General features: G+C 36.1%; 1 protein-coding gene across 3 annotated transcripts in view; it reads right to left on the reverse strand.

Moving 5' to 3' along the window:
- Positions 1 to 15624, reverse strand: part of DAPK1 (death associated protein kinase 1) — a 99638-nt gene that overhangs the window by 16912 nt on the left and 67102 nt on the right. For all 3 annotated transcript variants that reach the window (XM_085529102.1, XM_085529103.1, XM_015849289.3), the window contains 8 exons: positions 14749 to 14841; positions 11645 to 11764; positions 10414 to 10512; positions 9485 to 9583; positions 7874 to 7972; positions 6081 to 6278; positions 4800 to 4997; positions 2253 to 2351 (listed from right to left, as the gene is read on the reverse strand). In XM_085529102.1, the coding sequence (XP_085385228.1) occupies positions 2253 to 2351; positions 4800 to 4997; positions 6081 to 6278; positions 7874 to 7972; positions 9485 to 9583; positions 10414 to 10512; positions 11645 to 11764; positions 14749 to 14841 (1005 nt within the window). The remainder of the gene's footprint in view (positions 1 to 2252; positions 2352 to 4799; positions 4998 to 6080; positions 6279 to 7873; positions 7973 to 9484; positions 9584 to 10413; positions 10513 to 11644; positions 11765 to 14748; positions 14842 to 15624) is intronic.

Consider the following 15624-nt stretch of genomic DNA (forward strand, 5'->3'; position numbering starts at 1 on the left):
CAGTTTAATATGAAATAAACTGAAAGAAAAGTGCTGACTATTTTTCCTATAACAACCACTTCACTGTTAATTTTGTATATTTTGGCAGCAAGTAACTAATTCACAAGGACTTTACTTCCTTCTTGCTTTTTCTTTTCTTCTTCTTCTTTTTTTTTTTTTTTTTTTTTAAATGAAAGAGCTTTCACAAATTACTGGAAAACTAAGACCTCTTTCTTGGACTTCCATTTTTTTATTTACTAGCTTTTCAGGTGAAGTTTGTATAGTCTTCAGTAGCTTCTGACAATACTTTTAACTATTGCCTCATACACAAAAAAGATATCTTTGATAACTGGGTATCCACATAGAGTAGCTATTTTTAGTTTTCTATAGAAGTTAGTCTGTACTCCATACAGAAAAGGAAAGGGACATTAGCAAGTAATAGTAAAAATCGTGGTTCATGGTATGAAGTAACTAATTCTGAACAAACATCTTGCCCTTAAAAATTCCTTCCAAACTTTAAAGGTATCTGCAATTTTACTGAAGAAACATCTAAGATTCTTAAAGTTATTTTTCCTCAGAAAGATGTAGCAAAGAGAAGAATCTTTGCAACTCTACTGATCCACGCGGCATGGATAGTCAAGAGGGAAGGGTTTTAAACTGAAGAGAGAAGATTTAGGTTAGATGCAGGGGAAAATTTTCCATTACAAGGGTGGTGAGGTGCTGGAACAGGCTGACAAGAGAAGCTATGGATGCCTTATCCCTGGAGATGTTCAAGGTTAGATGGGGCCCTAGGCAGTCTAATCCAAAGACTGATTAGCAGTTGACAAGCCTGCCTGCATCAGGGGTTGGTTTGATGACCCTTCAAACCTAAGTCATTTTATTATTCTATGATTAATTTATATGCAGTGCATTCCTCCTGACAGGGTTAGCATCAGCACTATTTACTTTGTCATCTCATTCACAACTACAGAGATAAAAGTTACTTTTATCTTGGAAAGACAAGGAATAGATGGACAATTATACCAGAATAGTCATTTTGTCATAAGTAAGCTGACACAGATCATGAATCCCCTAATCTTCACTTTTTTTCCCTATATCTCACCTCCACAGTATACACTATTAACAAGAGAATTACAGAATAAGGAAAAAAAAAAAAAAAAAAAAAAAGACAAAGAAAGAAAAATAAAAAGTTGTAAAATGCCCACAAACTCTACTGCATGCACATTTTGTTACTGACTAATAGAGGAACTAACCTAGCTTTCCAAATGTCATTTTTAGATACTAAATTTCTTAAACCCACAGTTTCAATGGTTGCTTTTGAAAGGCTTCTATGTGTCATGTGAGATACACACTTAGAGAGAAAAAAAAAAACCCAAAAAAACAGCACTTGGTGTATGGGAAAGCAAAAATGTAATTTCCATCAAATAGTTAAAGGAAATGAGATAGAAATCTTCCTCCTCTCTCCATTTTTATTGACTCAGGGATACTCTGAGTGGATAAGAACTTTGAAAAACAGAGTTGGTAATAACCAAATCACAATCATGTGATCTCAATATACAGGGAAACAGTTACTTCAGATCAGAATGCACTGATTAAAGCAAGGGGCAGCATAAAACAATGCAATTCTTCTAAAAATAAATCATGGTGGGTGGGCAGGTAAAGGTGTATACAATGCCTTGGATGCATGGAAAGTCGATAAAGTGTTTAGGAAGAAAGATATTTCTTTTGTAGGTATGCCAGTAAGGACATTGCTGCTAAGAAAAAAAAAATATATTGAGTGGTGTGAATTGCAAGTAATAGTACTGATTAATCTGATATAAATCATTTGTTTCTATAAAGATACCTGCACTCTAGTTAAACTCTTCCATGTATCCACACATTTATGACATGAAAACAGAGCTTTTAAACTTCTCCAAAAAACCAAAAAACTGAACAGGATACACATTAAGCATCCGTACAGCAACTGTACAAGGTATGAGATTACCTATCTTAACAACAGTGGCCTATTATAACATTATGTTATCTGTATTTCTAACTAATTTTAAGTCAATAAACTCCACAGATGAAGTGGTAGCTTCACTGTACCTAGTTTCAAATTCAGCTGTAAGAAGGGCACAAGTCGACAACAATTATTTTCAAGTTGTAGATGTTCTACTCCCTACTACTTTTTCATTTCAAAATGTAATTGTATTTAACCACTGCTCTCCCTTGAGATTAACTTATTTTCTACTATTGTATATAAAACATGCATGAAGCATCGTCTTAATACTTACTGAGGTTAAAGCTTCCACATTGGCACCAGTAAGACAAAGGAACCTGACAACTTCAAGAATGCCATTGTTTGCAGCAAGATGTAAAGGTGTTCTTCCATACTATCATGGAGAAAATAAAGGATCATATTAGACAAACAATATCATTCCAATGTTTATGATTAACAATCATATTATATGTTTTATTATTAAGTACTGATACACCACAAAGGTAGTATGAAAATTTTAAGAAAAAGTCCCTAGTCTTTAAAGCTGTAGATTCAATTTATTTCAAACCAAGCATTACTGAAGATAACGTTTCTGTAGTGTTCTCCTAGCAAGGAATAATAGATGAACATAAGGAGTGTGCATGAAGGGATCTATGATTGTAGTGACAAAAGGAAAGTGATGAAAGTATTTGGAGAAAAGAGCAAAAAAAAAGGTTAGGAATATTTCTTCTGATGACAGATATGAAAATATCAATCATTTCTGGTTTTTTACGTTCATAGCTAAAAACATAAATAACTCTACTGTATACTGCAAATCCTTGCATTACTTGTAAATCCTCTCATCATCTCCTCTTGTTACTTCATATTCTCAATACTGTTCTCCCTGTTTTAACCCTACATTCCAAACCAAATTCATTTGCTTACTTCAAAAAGAGTACCTGAAAGCAAAGCTAAGTTTACGCACCTACAAACTGAAAAGCTGCTTACTCCTCGAACTCAAATAAATGTTTATGATATTCTGCTGCGCATGGACTTTGAAAGAAACTAGCAGCGCCCTCAACTGGTACTGGATATGCACAGGACAATGCCAGATTTGAGGACCAAGGACAGATGGTCCTTAGTTTATTTACTCATATCATGGGTCTCACTGCTGAAAAGCACAAGTAGAAATAAATGTCTTTATTTCATAAGATTTTTACTCAATCTTTCAGATAAAGTGTGTTCTTAAAAACCACTCCAGTATACTTGACTCCTAAAAGACTAGCAGGACATAAACTTTAACTGCAGCTCCTGCGCTATGATCCCACATCTACTGACCACTTGAAGGCTGTTTATTTCCCTATGGTATGCTTGGGGCCAGGCTACTGAAACCAACTGAGCATTCTCAGTTACGAAAAGAGGTACTAATCCAGCCTTTTGCTGAATTATCTCACTTTCCCAAAATGTGTTCTCGGCAATTAAATTTAGATTCTCTGCTTAGTCATCATATTTAAGCTCAGAGGCAAGATCAGAGAGCTCATTACTGTAAGATTCTTGACTTTGCAGCTGATTATTTTAATTATTAAAGCCAAGAGATTTCACTGGACAACCTTCAAGCAAGAAGACCTACAACTTTAATTTGCTGGCTTACTTAGAGAATGTCAGTTTTCATACTAAGTGGAAATATTAGTATAATATTCTGTTGGAATATGCATATTCTCAGAAAAAGTGAATTACAATATCTGAATCAGATATAAATTAACAATATAAATTAACAATTAATGACATAAAGATGTCTCAAAAAAAAAAAAAGACTTTTAAATTCACACACAAAAAAAGCACAAAAATTCAACAGAGTAGAGAAGACTTCAAAACTAAATACAGCATGTCAGCAGTCTATTAGCAGACTTTAAACTTATTCAAATCCAGTTTAGGAAAATTTTCTCAAACAGCTTACTTATTTTTCACCTAAAGATACATCGGAGGAAAGCAAGAATGTTAAACCTGCATAGCACCTCATTTAGTTATCCCATACCCTGCAGCAATAGCACAAGAAAAGAAGCCAAGAAAGCACTAGCACTATCTCCAAATTCAGAGATAGCCAATGAAACTTTCTCTTTGCAAAGTGCCCATTACTACAATCAGTTGGCATTTCACATATTTACCTGGTAGTAATCCATGAAGAGGTATCACATTCAACATCTTTTAACGTTTATTACTTCCATAATTGTCACTTGTAAGTGAAAGAATCACCAATAGGACAATTTCCCCAAAGCTCCTCCCTCAGTCATCTAACTACAATTTTTGAAAATAGTTTTACTTTTAACATTTTAATTCTGAGAATTCACGTACAATTGTTTTGTCATTATTTATTTTAATATTTTAATAAATGAACTCAAGAAAAACATAAACCAGCTAATATAACATTTTTATAACCAGCAGCAGAATCCACACTTGTTTTCTATCACTTGTTCAGATGACAGTGCAGACCTGTACTGAATTTAAAGATTTTTAATAAAAATGTATCAGTCTTTAATTTTGAAGCAATTTAGTATTATTAAAGTACATCAAACAAATGTCTATTCAGGCTAGGGAAGATGGCTGGCACAGATTTCAACACTAGCGCTGAGTAGCAGAGTACACTGTGGTAATTAATTCACTTCGGCTCCTACTTCATGGATTTTTAATCTGTGAACTAAACTGAAAAAGGTAAGTTTGCAGCATGAGTCATCAAATGCTTTACATCTGACCACTTTAAAATATAAAAATGAGGGAAAAATAATTTTCTGACTAGCAAAGTAGAGAAGATCATCTAATGCAATAGGTGACCTCTTAAAGCAGTTCAGTGCCATATGCCATTTACCTTATTAGCAACATCCAAGTTACAACCTGCTTCACAAAGTGCCATTACAATAGGGACATTTCCATCTTTGCAGGCCACGTGCAGGGGAGTGTTGCCATGTCTGTCTTGGAAATCAACAAAACATCCTTGATTGATGAGGGTTTTAACTACTTCCATCTGACATCTTCTTACAGCAAGGTGCAGGGCTATATGACCATCCTGAAAACACAACAGAGCCAAGATGTGAGGGAAAAATAAAAGTCCAAGTATTTTTTGAAGTCACAATCATTTTCCAGTAATTTTATGTATTTCCTTGCCTCCAGAATTAAATATATATATATATATTTTGGGGGAGGCAAAAGGGAAGGGCTGAGCTGGAAGCAGGGTGATGCACAATATCTGTCAGAACAGATCAACAAGTAGAAAGCAAATTTTTATTAAGCCAGCAGGCTTTGCATTGGAATGAATGAAATGTAAACACACATTCTCTAGTGAAGACTTCCCCGGGAAGTGGGAGCGTGACTAACTGAAAAAACAAGCCCAGCACTGTAAATCACACTAGTATTTACTAACAGAGGTTAGGGATGAAAAAGTCAAGCAATCTGTTCAGTGATCTGCAACTTCAGAGACAGAGCTTTCTTGCTCAGAGAAATAACTTACAGGCAACTTCGCTGAAAAAAATAAAGAAAGGAAGAAAAAAATAAATCAGTTTACTGCTTTTTGGGGAAAAAACAAAAATATTGCATTCAACATGCTTTAGCAACAAGTTTGTAACTACCACCAATAAAGCTAGTTATGAGGACAAGCATAGCATAAGTATAAGCTAAGAAATTGAAACTTTATTTTTTTGGATCACATTGTGAGAGACAAAACATGATTTTGGATCAAATGGAGCTGAATTTTTAAATAGTTTGATTTTAGTATACTGGGAACAAATATGACTTATCCAACCCATGGGAATCACAGGGAAACACTGAATTCATTGTTTTTCTTTAAGTAAATGGCCTACTAACAATTACAGTGCTTCCATGTTCCTCAATATTATTCATAAGGCAATGACTGATAAAGGTGATAATGCATAATCAAAATAATAATAATTAAAGTAACAATAATCAGCTAGCAACTTTAAAGACTAGTATAGCCATCCGTATTCTCTGTAGAAACTGCTCAGAAATCCTAAATCCCAAAAAAGAATGCCAGCACCCAGCATTCAAAAAAGTCAGTTCAGAGGTATGGCTCTGTGACACCTGTGAACTCTGGAGGCAATTCCTGCTAAAAGCAAATCACTCACCCATAACTAACCTTATCTGTTGCATCAAGGTCAGCTCCATGTTCTGACAAGCATTCCACAATATCATGGTATCCCCTAGCAGATGCTGTCAAGAGTGGAGTTTCTCCTTCTCTGTTCTTGATGTTCACATTACAGCCTGCTTCACAAAGTGCTTTGGCAACAGAGTAGTAACCATGCCAAGATGCACAATGCAATGGGGTTTCTTCTTCCTAGCAACACAGAATAAAAACAACCCACAATGAAAAAAACAGAAACAAATGCTACAAGAGGCAAGTCACCTCCTTAACTTAGAGGGAAAGCAAGATGGCAAGGACAAAAACAAACAAACAAAAAAGACAGTCTACTATATAAGCCTTGTAAATAGGGGATCATTTCAAATGCTGACGTTCTCAAGTAGTTCCTGCTGACACACTAAGGGATTACAATGAAGCACTAGATCTGCATCATCACCTAGATTCTGGAAGTCCATATTTCTCACTATAAGGTCATCTGTTGACAACACTCTGTGAGTAATAATAGTCTGGACATTTCCATGCTATTGTGGCTGTCATGGTCCTCCTATTTGAAAAATGATTTTCATTCATAAACACCTTCTACATCCATATTTTGCATGCCAAGGGGCTTAAACAGATAAATCTCACAAGACTTTCAGCTTGAGGGACACTTTTTTGTTTGTCTGAACCAAGGAAGACTCAAAACTTCATTTCCACTATCTCTGTATTTTATAACAATTATGTGGAATATCATTAAGAAATTCAAATGTTTTATAAAAATATAAAGAATATAAATTCTAAGCAAAGGAGTATCCTTTCTGTATTTGATTAATAACAATAGACAATTAGTGCTGATAGCAGAAGACCTGGGCTGTATTCAAGGTTTCTGTAAAAATTTAAGAAAGGAAGTAAAAGTTGATTCTGCTTAAACAATAGAAATATAGACCCTACAAGATGCCAGATTTTAGTTCCACAACTCAACATCCACGCACAACAGAATTTCAGTGAATTTTGGGTTGGATGTATGGGTTTTTTTCCTCACTTAAGACTTTTATTTCTTGTCTTTTTACAAGACTTGGCAGTTCAGAGCTAACAGGAAAAAAAAAAAAAAAAAAAAAAGGATCTTTACAGGAGCACTTCTGAACTCTCCTGTTTACAAATATCAGTGTTTGACACTTCTGAAATCTCTCATGCCTCATAAAAAAAAAAAGATGCTGAAATCAAAGCAACAAGTAATAAAAAGCGTTAGCTGAACTCATAGGGCATGCACCACTAGCTGGACCTTCATGATATGAAGTTTCTTCATCTCTAAACTTCCACTTCTAAGCTAATTTGTGCTTTCTGAGTACAGCAGTTTTTGAGTACCTGCTTATTACAACTTCCATAGTTTGAATTTTTTGTCTTTTCCAAATTCATAGAATCATGGAACAATGCAGAAAGACAATCTAGTCCAACTCCCCTGTGACAAACAGCTATAGCAGGGTGCTCAGAGCTTGGTCCACCCTGGCCCTGAACATCTCCAGTGACAGGAGATCCATCACTACTCTGGGCAGCCTGTTCCAGTGCCTCACCACTCACTGTAAAAAAAAACTTCTTCCTTATACCCAATCTAAACCTCCCATCTTTTTGTTTGAAACCCCTCATCCTGTCACAACAAACCCTGCTGAAGAGTCTGTCCCCTTTCTTCTTACAGCCCTCCTTAAGACACTGAAAGGAAATTCAAACGTATCAGAGGCTGCAAGGAAAGGCTTAGAGTTTTGACCGCATCCACTAAAGCTGTGTTTCTGTAGAAAAATCAAAAAGTACTTCACCTTATCTTGGAAGTTTGGATTGGATCCAACACTACAGAGAAACTGAACCACATCCACATGCCCGTATCGAGCTGCAACATGAAGAGCTGTCTCCCCAGACTGCAATTACAAAAGAACATAACAGTGTAATTTCGTATGTTGCCCCAAATTTACACCACTATGTACAGCTTGATTGTCTATACTCTTTGGGGTACTCTGTTCTTCCTGTACTCTAACAGCTACAGTTAGCTGAGGACTCCAGTTCGCAAACTGTAGTTGTATGTGACAGTTACGATACCACCAGACAAAAGGTATTTCCATCCCACTAGTCACAGAACTAGGCAGGATCAGCCGATAACCTGTTGACACATTCCTTTTCCAGAACTTACTTTCATATTTAATTTGCTGAAGATCACAACCATAATGGAATTTCTGAGTAATGTGAGGTGACTGATGTGTGTATAACTGTCTCCGAAACCAGGTATTTCTACCCCTCCCAACTTTAACCCATACGTGTATGGAGTTGGCCTAACATTTCATTATATCCTTTTGTATGTATATTTTGGTTATTGCATGAAACAATTTGCAAACTTTTGTCATAATTACATTAAATAGAAACAGTACTTCTACTAACAGTGTAACTCCTCTTACAGTATTTCTGTCAGGAATGGAATACTGATTTTACTAGCATGCCTTTCCTTTTGCTAGTTCCACGATCAAAGCACATTTCACAGAAATAACTGCCTCTGTATTGGAGCTTTGGCTAGTGTGGAAACATTGCTGTGGTATAAGCTTCTAACAGCAACTACTTTCTCAGGGAAACGTTGCTGAAGTAACTGCAAGATACAGGCTAATAGCTCATCAACTGTAAGTTCTTTACCTTCTTTATATTCAACTTCATAAAGTCAAATCTATTTGTCAGACTAAAGTGATTTTCAATCAAGAGGAATGAAAAACAGAATCACGATTTTACCCTGAGTTCCAACATGAAACCCAGTGTTCATGTGAAAATTAATTTAGGTTTGTTCTTCTCCACCTACCTACCATGTACTCACCACATTTATATGCACACTTGGTTAACATCCATCAGAAGAATATCCAGTACATTCAGCTACTTAAAAGCTGTGTTATTACAGCCCTATATGTCAGCTTGTAAAACCAAACTAAAAAATTCAGTCACTCTGTAACGTTATAATGTGATGGAAAACATGGCAGTGACAGCAGGATAGCAGAGTCCCAGGCTGCAGCAAGTGAGGAAAAGCATCAGTGCAGCAGCCGTGAATGCAGAAACAAAAGAAAAAATCCGCTTACCTCAGGTAGGCAGGAATCTCATGCAGGATACACATGCCTCCACTGCCAACTCATAAATGAGTTCTGGGAGGGGGTGAGTCCTGGCTCCACTCCTTCTGGTCACTCAGGTTCACTACATGCACCTGAGCTCCTTTGAGTTGGCTCAACCAGCTGTTTCAGGCTGTGACTTAGTATTTTCACTACACACATTCTTTAGATTACAGCACAGCTCAAAATCATTTCAATTCAAAGACCTCTCTCTTTGCAAAGATAAAGCTTTATGAAAACAAAAAAAAAAATCAAGCAAACTTCCACGAAATACAGAAGAAATTTTATTCTTACCTTATCCTTAACATCCAGAGGACATTTGTTCTCATTCAGAAATTTCAGTGTTTCTATATGACCATGTCGAGAAGCCCAATAGATCGCATTAGATCCAGCCTGCCCAAAATGTTTTATTATTAATGTCAGCAATCACTTTAGAATTTTGATTTTAGACATTTACTAAGATAAAAACGCACACATGTGTATACTGATACTCTGAGCAAATCAGGCTCATCACAGTAAATTTGGGCCCATCACTTATATCAATATATTTTATACATATACCTTTTTTTTCTTCAAGTTGGTTTAGCAACTGAACATATCAATACCAAAAAGCCACCACACTCTGTACAAGGATAATTAATAGGATGACTAACACTATGCAAGGGATAATCCTCGTCACCCTTGCAAAAGAGATTATTGAGAAGTCATTGGGTAAAAACTTCTGCTGTGCTTATTCCATTTATTAGGTAGCAGGTAGTACTTCAAGTTAACTTTAAATGAGACCCAGATCACTCAAAGATATTTTGAAGAAACACTATTTGCAAAGAGTACCTGAATCTTAGTTGTGACATTCCCCATCTCTGAAATGTATGCTTATAATTTCATACTAAACTAAGTTCACCATTTTGATTTACGGCAATCACTAGTTTGAACTAACTTAGTAAACTTAAATAAGCAAGAGCTACATCTTAAGAATAGTATCATTCAAACTATCACAGCTAATAAAGTGATCAAAATGAGGGTAGATGCACTAATAACAAATGAAGGTACTACAAGTTTGCCTTTTTTCTTTTTGCTACAGAGACTAGTGAATAATTTACAAGACAAGCTCTACAACAAACATTTTTTCATTTCCAGTACAGCCTTGTCTGAATTGCAAGTCATCTGACAGCTGCACTGAAAGCCAAAATCTTACATAGAAACAGTGACTAGTGAACTCTTACCTTATCTTGGACATCAATACGGGATCCACGCTTTAGAAGCAACTGAAGCATCTGAATGTTTCCACAGCCAGCAGCAATGAGTAGTGGAGGTGTTCCATGCTAATAATGAAAAATACAAGCAAAAATAATGTATTTGCATTTTGAGGTATTAAGAACAGAGACTGGAATAGAAGAAAGACAGTTAATGGCCTCTCTGGGTGTCCAATTTTAAATAACTCTTTAGGGAATACTGTACAGTAAATAATTCAGCCCTCTGTCCAACTATAACATATCAATTTTCCACATTTTTTTGGGACGAAGTCACACTGGCTAAATGACATAGAATATTAAAGGCACACTTTTCAAATTAGGAATAATAATGTTAAGTTCTCATTAGCCCAGTTTTCAAAAGATGATCCCCTTCAAAATTTATAGCTACATTTCATATAGCTTAGAAAAAAAGAAGGTAAAAAGAATATCTAAGTTTTTGGCCACAATACCTCAAAGATACAACCCACTAACAACATATTAGAAAGTTAAACAGTACTGCATCATTTGAGCAAAAATTCCTATTTGAAAGTTTCAGGACTCCTTCACAGCAAAATAATAAATTTTTCACTACTCTTCAAGAATACTTTTTTAAGTGTGCTATAACAAACATAATTAAAAAAAACCAAACAAACTGACAATCAAAGTTGAGATGATTTATCCAAGGTTTAAAGCAGAGCCAGCAATGGAACCTCAGTCTCCTGCGCTCAGTTAAAATACTCCCACTTGAGCAGCTGCATGATACTAAAACTCTTCATCTAGCAATTCATTTTTTTTCTGAAAATGAACGGCACAATCTAACACTGCGTTTGTGCTGTACGGAACTTTTGTTTCTGAGAGTGCTTTGCAAAGCTAGTTTGTCAGTCTGGTTATTTGTACCTGTTCATCCACGTTTGTGTGCTCTAAGGAACAGTTGCAAACTAAAGCAAAGGCTAATCTCTACCATAAAAAAAGCTCTTTTAAACAGATTTGATTAGTAGTTTTTCAAAGGTGTACTTTTTCTGAAGCATATTTCAGGCTTCATTTTCACGTTGCCTGAGAAGACTGCAGGCAGAACTTATTAAAATTTTCCCTAAAGAAAGGCAGAATAATTCCCTATCCACCTGACATTTCTTTTTCATTTCATGTTACATTTCTATTACTGATATACTCAACAGGGCTGGAGCTAGTCTGCCGCCCACCTCATCACAGACCCACACTCTACCTTGTTGGGTTGATTGACATCATAATTTGTCAGAGATCCCAGAAGGTGCTGTAATCCAGGAACATTGTCATCATTGATGGCATGAATAATAGCTTTCATCACAAAAGAATCTTCCTCATCCTTGTAATTAAAGACAAAGAAGAAAAACTGTTAGCTTCAAGAAAAACAACCCCTCTCCAACTCAACAGTTGACAAGACACTGAAAATTTTTAAGAAGTGAAATTTTAAAGTCTTCTGCTGAAAGTAATCCTTTGTGAAGCATACAGATAAAATGCACATTGTTCAAAAATTCACACAAAAAAGCCTTACACCACCTCTAGTGCAGTAACTCTTAATCTATAAACTCATTATTCAGTGAGATTCCAGACAAGGAACTAATTCCAGCAGAACTAATTACATGCATGTATCCAAAAGGAAATGGTCCGAAGCCTACTACGCCACTTGACTGCACAAATCGCTATGGCTGGATAGGATCTATTCAGGGGTGTTGATGGAGCTGGCTGAAGTGCTAGACAAGCCAGTTTGAAAAATTTACCAGCAGTCTTGTCTAACTGAGGAGCTTCCAATTGACTAGATATTAGCAAATGTGATGCCCTCCTGCAGGAAGTGCAGGAAGGAGGAATAGGGTAATTATAGGCCTGTCAGTTTGATCTTGGTGCTAGGGAAGGTCATTGAGCAGATCACCCTGAGTGCCATCAAATGGCACATACAGGACAATCATGTGATCAGACCTTGTCAGCGTGGTCTTATAAAAGGCAGGTTCTGCCTGACTAATCTGTTCTTCTTCTACAACAACATTACTCACTTAGTGGATGAGGGAAGGGCTGTGGATATTGTCTACTTGGACGTCAGGAAGGCATTCAATTCTGTTTCCCAAAACCCTCTCCTGAAGAAACTTGCTGCCCATGACTTGGGTGGATGTACAGTTCACTGGGTAAAAAACTAGTTGGATGGCTGAGTCCAAAGGGTCTTTGTGAATGGAGTTAAATCTGGTTGGTAACTGTTCACAGGTGGTGTTCTCTACGGGCTCAGTATTAATGTCAGTTTTCATATCTTTATTGATAATATTGATGAGGTTACTGAGTGTGCTCTCAGTATGTTTGTAGATGACACCACATTGGGAAGGAACGTTATCTGCTTCTCTGAGGGTAAGAAGGCTCTGCAGAGGGATCTGGATAGACTACATGAACAGTCTGCATTCAACTGTATGGCATTCAACAAGGCAAGATGCTGGGTGCTGCTCTTAGGTCATAAAACCACGTGCAGTGGTATACATTTCAGGAAAAGTGGTTGAAAAACTTCCTAATAGAAAAGGGGGTGCTGATGAGTAGCTAGCTGAATATGAGCCTGAAGTGTCCCCAGGTGGCCAAGAATGCCAATGGTGCCCTGGCCTATATCAGAAATAGGGTGGTCAGGAGAGAACTGATTGTCTCATTATACTTGGCATATAGTAAATATTGTGTTCAGTTTTGGGCCTGTTACTATAAAAAGAGTACTGACTTGTCTAAGCATGGGAAAAGAACAACAAAGCTAATGAAAGGACTACAAAACATGACACATGAGGGGTGGCTGAGGGAACTGGGGCTATGTAGTCAGGAGAAAAAGAGGCTGAGGGAAGACCTCATTACTCTCTACAGCAACCTGACAGGAGGTTGTAGCGAAGACAGTGTCAATACTTTTCTAAGGTGACAAGTGATAAAATATGTAGCAATGGCATTAAGTTGTGCCCTCCCCCCTTTCAAGAATTGGTTTAGACTGTAAATCAGGAAGAATTTCTTCAGAAAAAAGGGTGGTCAGGTTTTGCCTAGGGAGGTGGTAGAATCACTATCCCCAGAGGTATTTAAGAAAAGTGTGTAAGCGACATGAAGTAGTGGTACACTTTCCAGTGTTAGGTAGATCACTGGACTCAAGGTTCTTAAAGGTCTTATCCAACATGCTCAAAACACTAAAAGAAAAGATATACACAAATACAAAATGCAGAATCAAGTTTTGTGTTATCCAGGGATATGCTGTAGGAGGGGTACTTTGTATCCACCTTTCATACATTCATATGGACCAGGTAGGAATCTAGAAAATAAACAGTGAACCTAGATATATTTGCAGACATAACTTTATTTTACATCAAGTACTGAAATTCACTGAGCCAAATATTTAAACCACTTATCTACTTCACACTGTGGTTTCTTTTTTTTTTTTTTTTTTTAATTTTATAATCTAACATTAGGATAGAAAGACATAATGACAGCTGATAAGCTGCGGTGGGGGAAGTGGGGAAAGTGGAAAAAGAGAATAAGCAGCATGGAAGCAGAAAGATAGGAGAAAATGGAGACAAAGGTATGTGGGGTTACAGAGGAGGGACACAAAGAAGATAACAAGAACAAAAGAGGCTTTGGGGAATTTTTAAAGTACGATCCTATTAATTAACAGGAAAAATGAAGTTACCCAACTCTAAACATATCATTATTGCTAATCAGATGGGATTTCTGAAGCCTGTATTAAAATATGGAGAGTAAGATAAATAAGATGCCCTTGGATTTACAAGAAAGTGTAATTTCAAAGCATACTACTTAAAATTGCTACTACTTAAAATCCAATAGATATATACCACCCCAAAAATTGAATACTGACGACTCTAAAATTCCATCCTTAAATAACTGTGTACTATCCGTACTTTAACACTGCTGTCTACCATTTGTCATATCTACGGAGGAGGCTCAGTAATTCTGAATGCTCTGTTAAAAATACCCACAATATTATTTTATGTTATACTGTGCCATGAAAAAAATCAAATGCAACTTTTCCACATTGTAATTGCTACAGTACTAAAATTCCTCCTGAATAAAACTCAGAATCTGAGATAAATGAATGTCAAACACAAACTGATCAGTCTCCGTATGATAACTGATAAATGAAATTTCAAAGTTGGTATCATGCACAAGATCAGACTATGGATAATTAACCTCTGTAGATTTAAAATCTATTTCTTCATACATGTGAGGATTTATTAATCCTGAACACTTTGTCCAATATTTGTGTTAGAACCATTTCAGAAAACATTGTGTCATATACGTTAAGGCTTTCTAATCATATAAGTATACACTTACCAGAGTATCATCACTCCGAGCAACACTCATATTACTTCTGGACAAGAAGGATCTTGATAATCTTTGGCACAAGGATATCAAGCGTACTGATTGCTTTTTTTTAAAAAAAATAAGAGAAAAACTATATTAAAAAAAAATCAAAACAATACTTTGATAGAATGCTATTGCAGAGCTTTTCAAGAAAGACTGTCTATTAGCAACACAAACAATTTTGATTCCAACCTCTCTCCCATCCCCTTTTAAGCTGCATTTGAATCTTTAACTATAATACTGATAAGCTATTTATTTGCACTAGTAGAACTATGTAATATTTTTTGATTGGTACTATTTCAAAAAGCCATTCATATACAGAGCAAAACATGGAAAGTATTTAAATGCATGGATTTCAAAGCATGTACACACAGGAAACCTAACTGGGCATGAACTAATTGACAACAGTCCCTTAAACTGTTACTGTAATATGCAGATATATACCTATATAATAAGTTACTCCTATACTTACAATTTTCTACAAGGAAGAAATTAATATTTCAGTTTAATAAACACCATAGGTATTTACCAAACAGAAACACTACACTGTGGGGAAAAAAAAAAAAAAAAAAAAAAAAAAGAAGTACATGTATATTTGGATAGTTTCTGTTTTTGCTCAGTGACTTAGCAAAATTATTTCCGGCATCTACTGAAATCATTAAAACTCTTTTTCTAATATTACAGACTTCTGCTGTGTCATGTTTCACTCTCCTCATATAAACAGCAGTCAGTCCTTGCTTAGAATCAGTGTGAACTCCCTAGCGTGCAAACAGAAGGAAAGAACTGTCATGAAGTGCTCCCTGAATTCATCAACAACTTCAGCTAATACCTTCCCCCATTACTGAG

This window comes from Coturnix japonica, chromosome Z, assembly GCF_054131305.1.
Source record: "Coturnix japonica strain WE chromosome Z, WE-NBRP24, whole genome shotgun sequence".
Taxonomy (NCBI): Eukaryota; Metazoa; Chordata; class Aves; order Galliformes; family Phasianidae; genus Coturnix; species Coturnix japonica.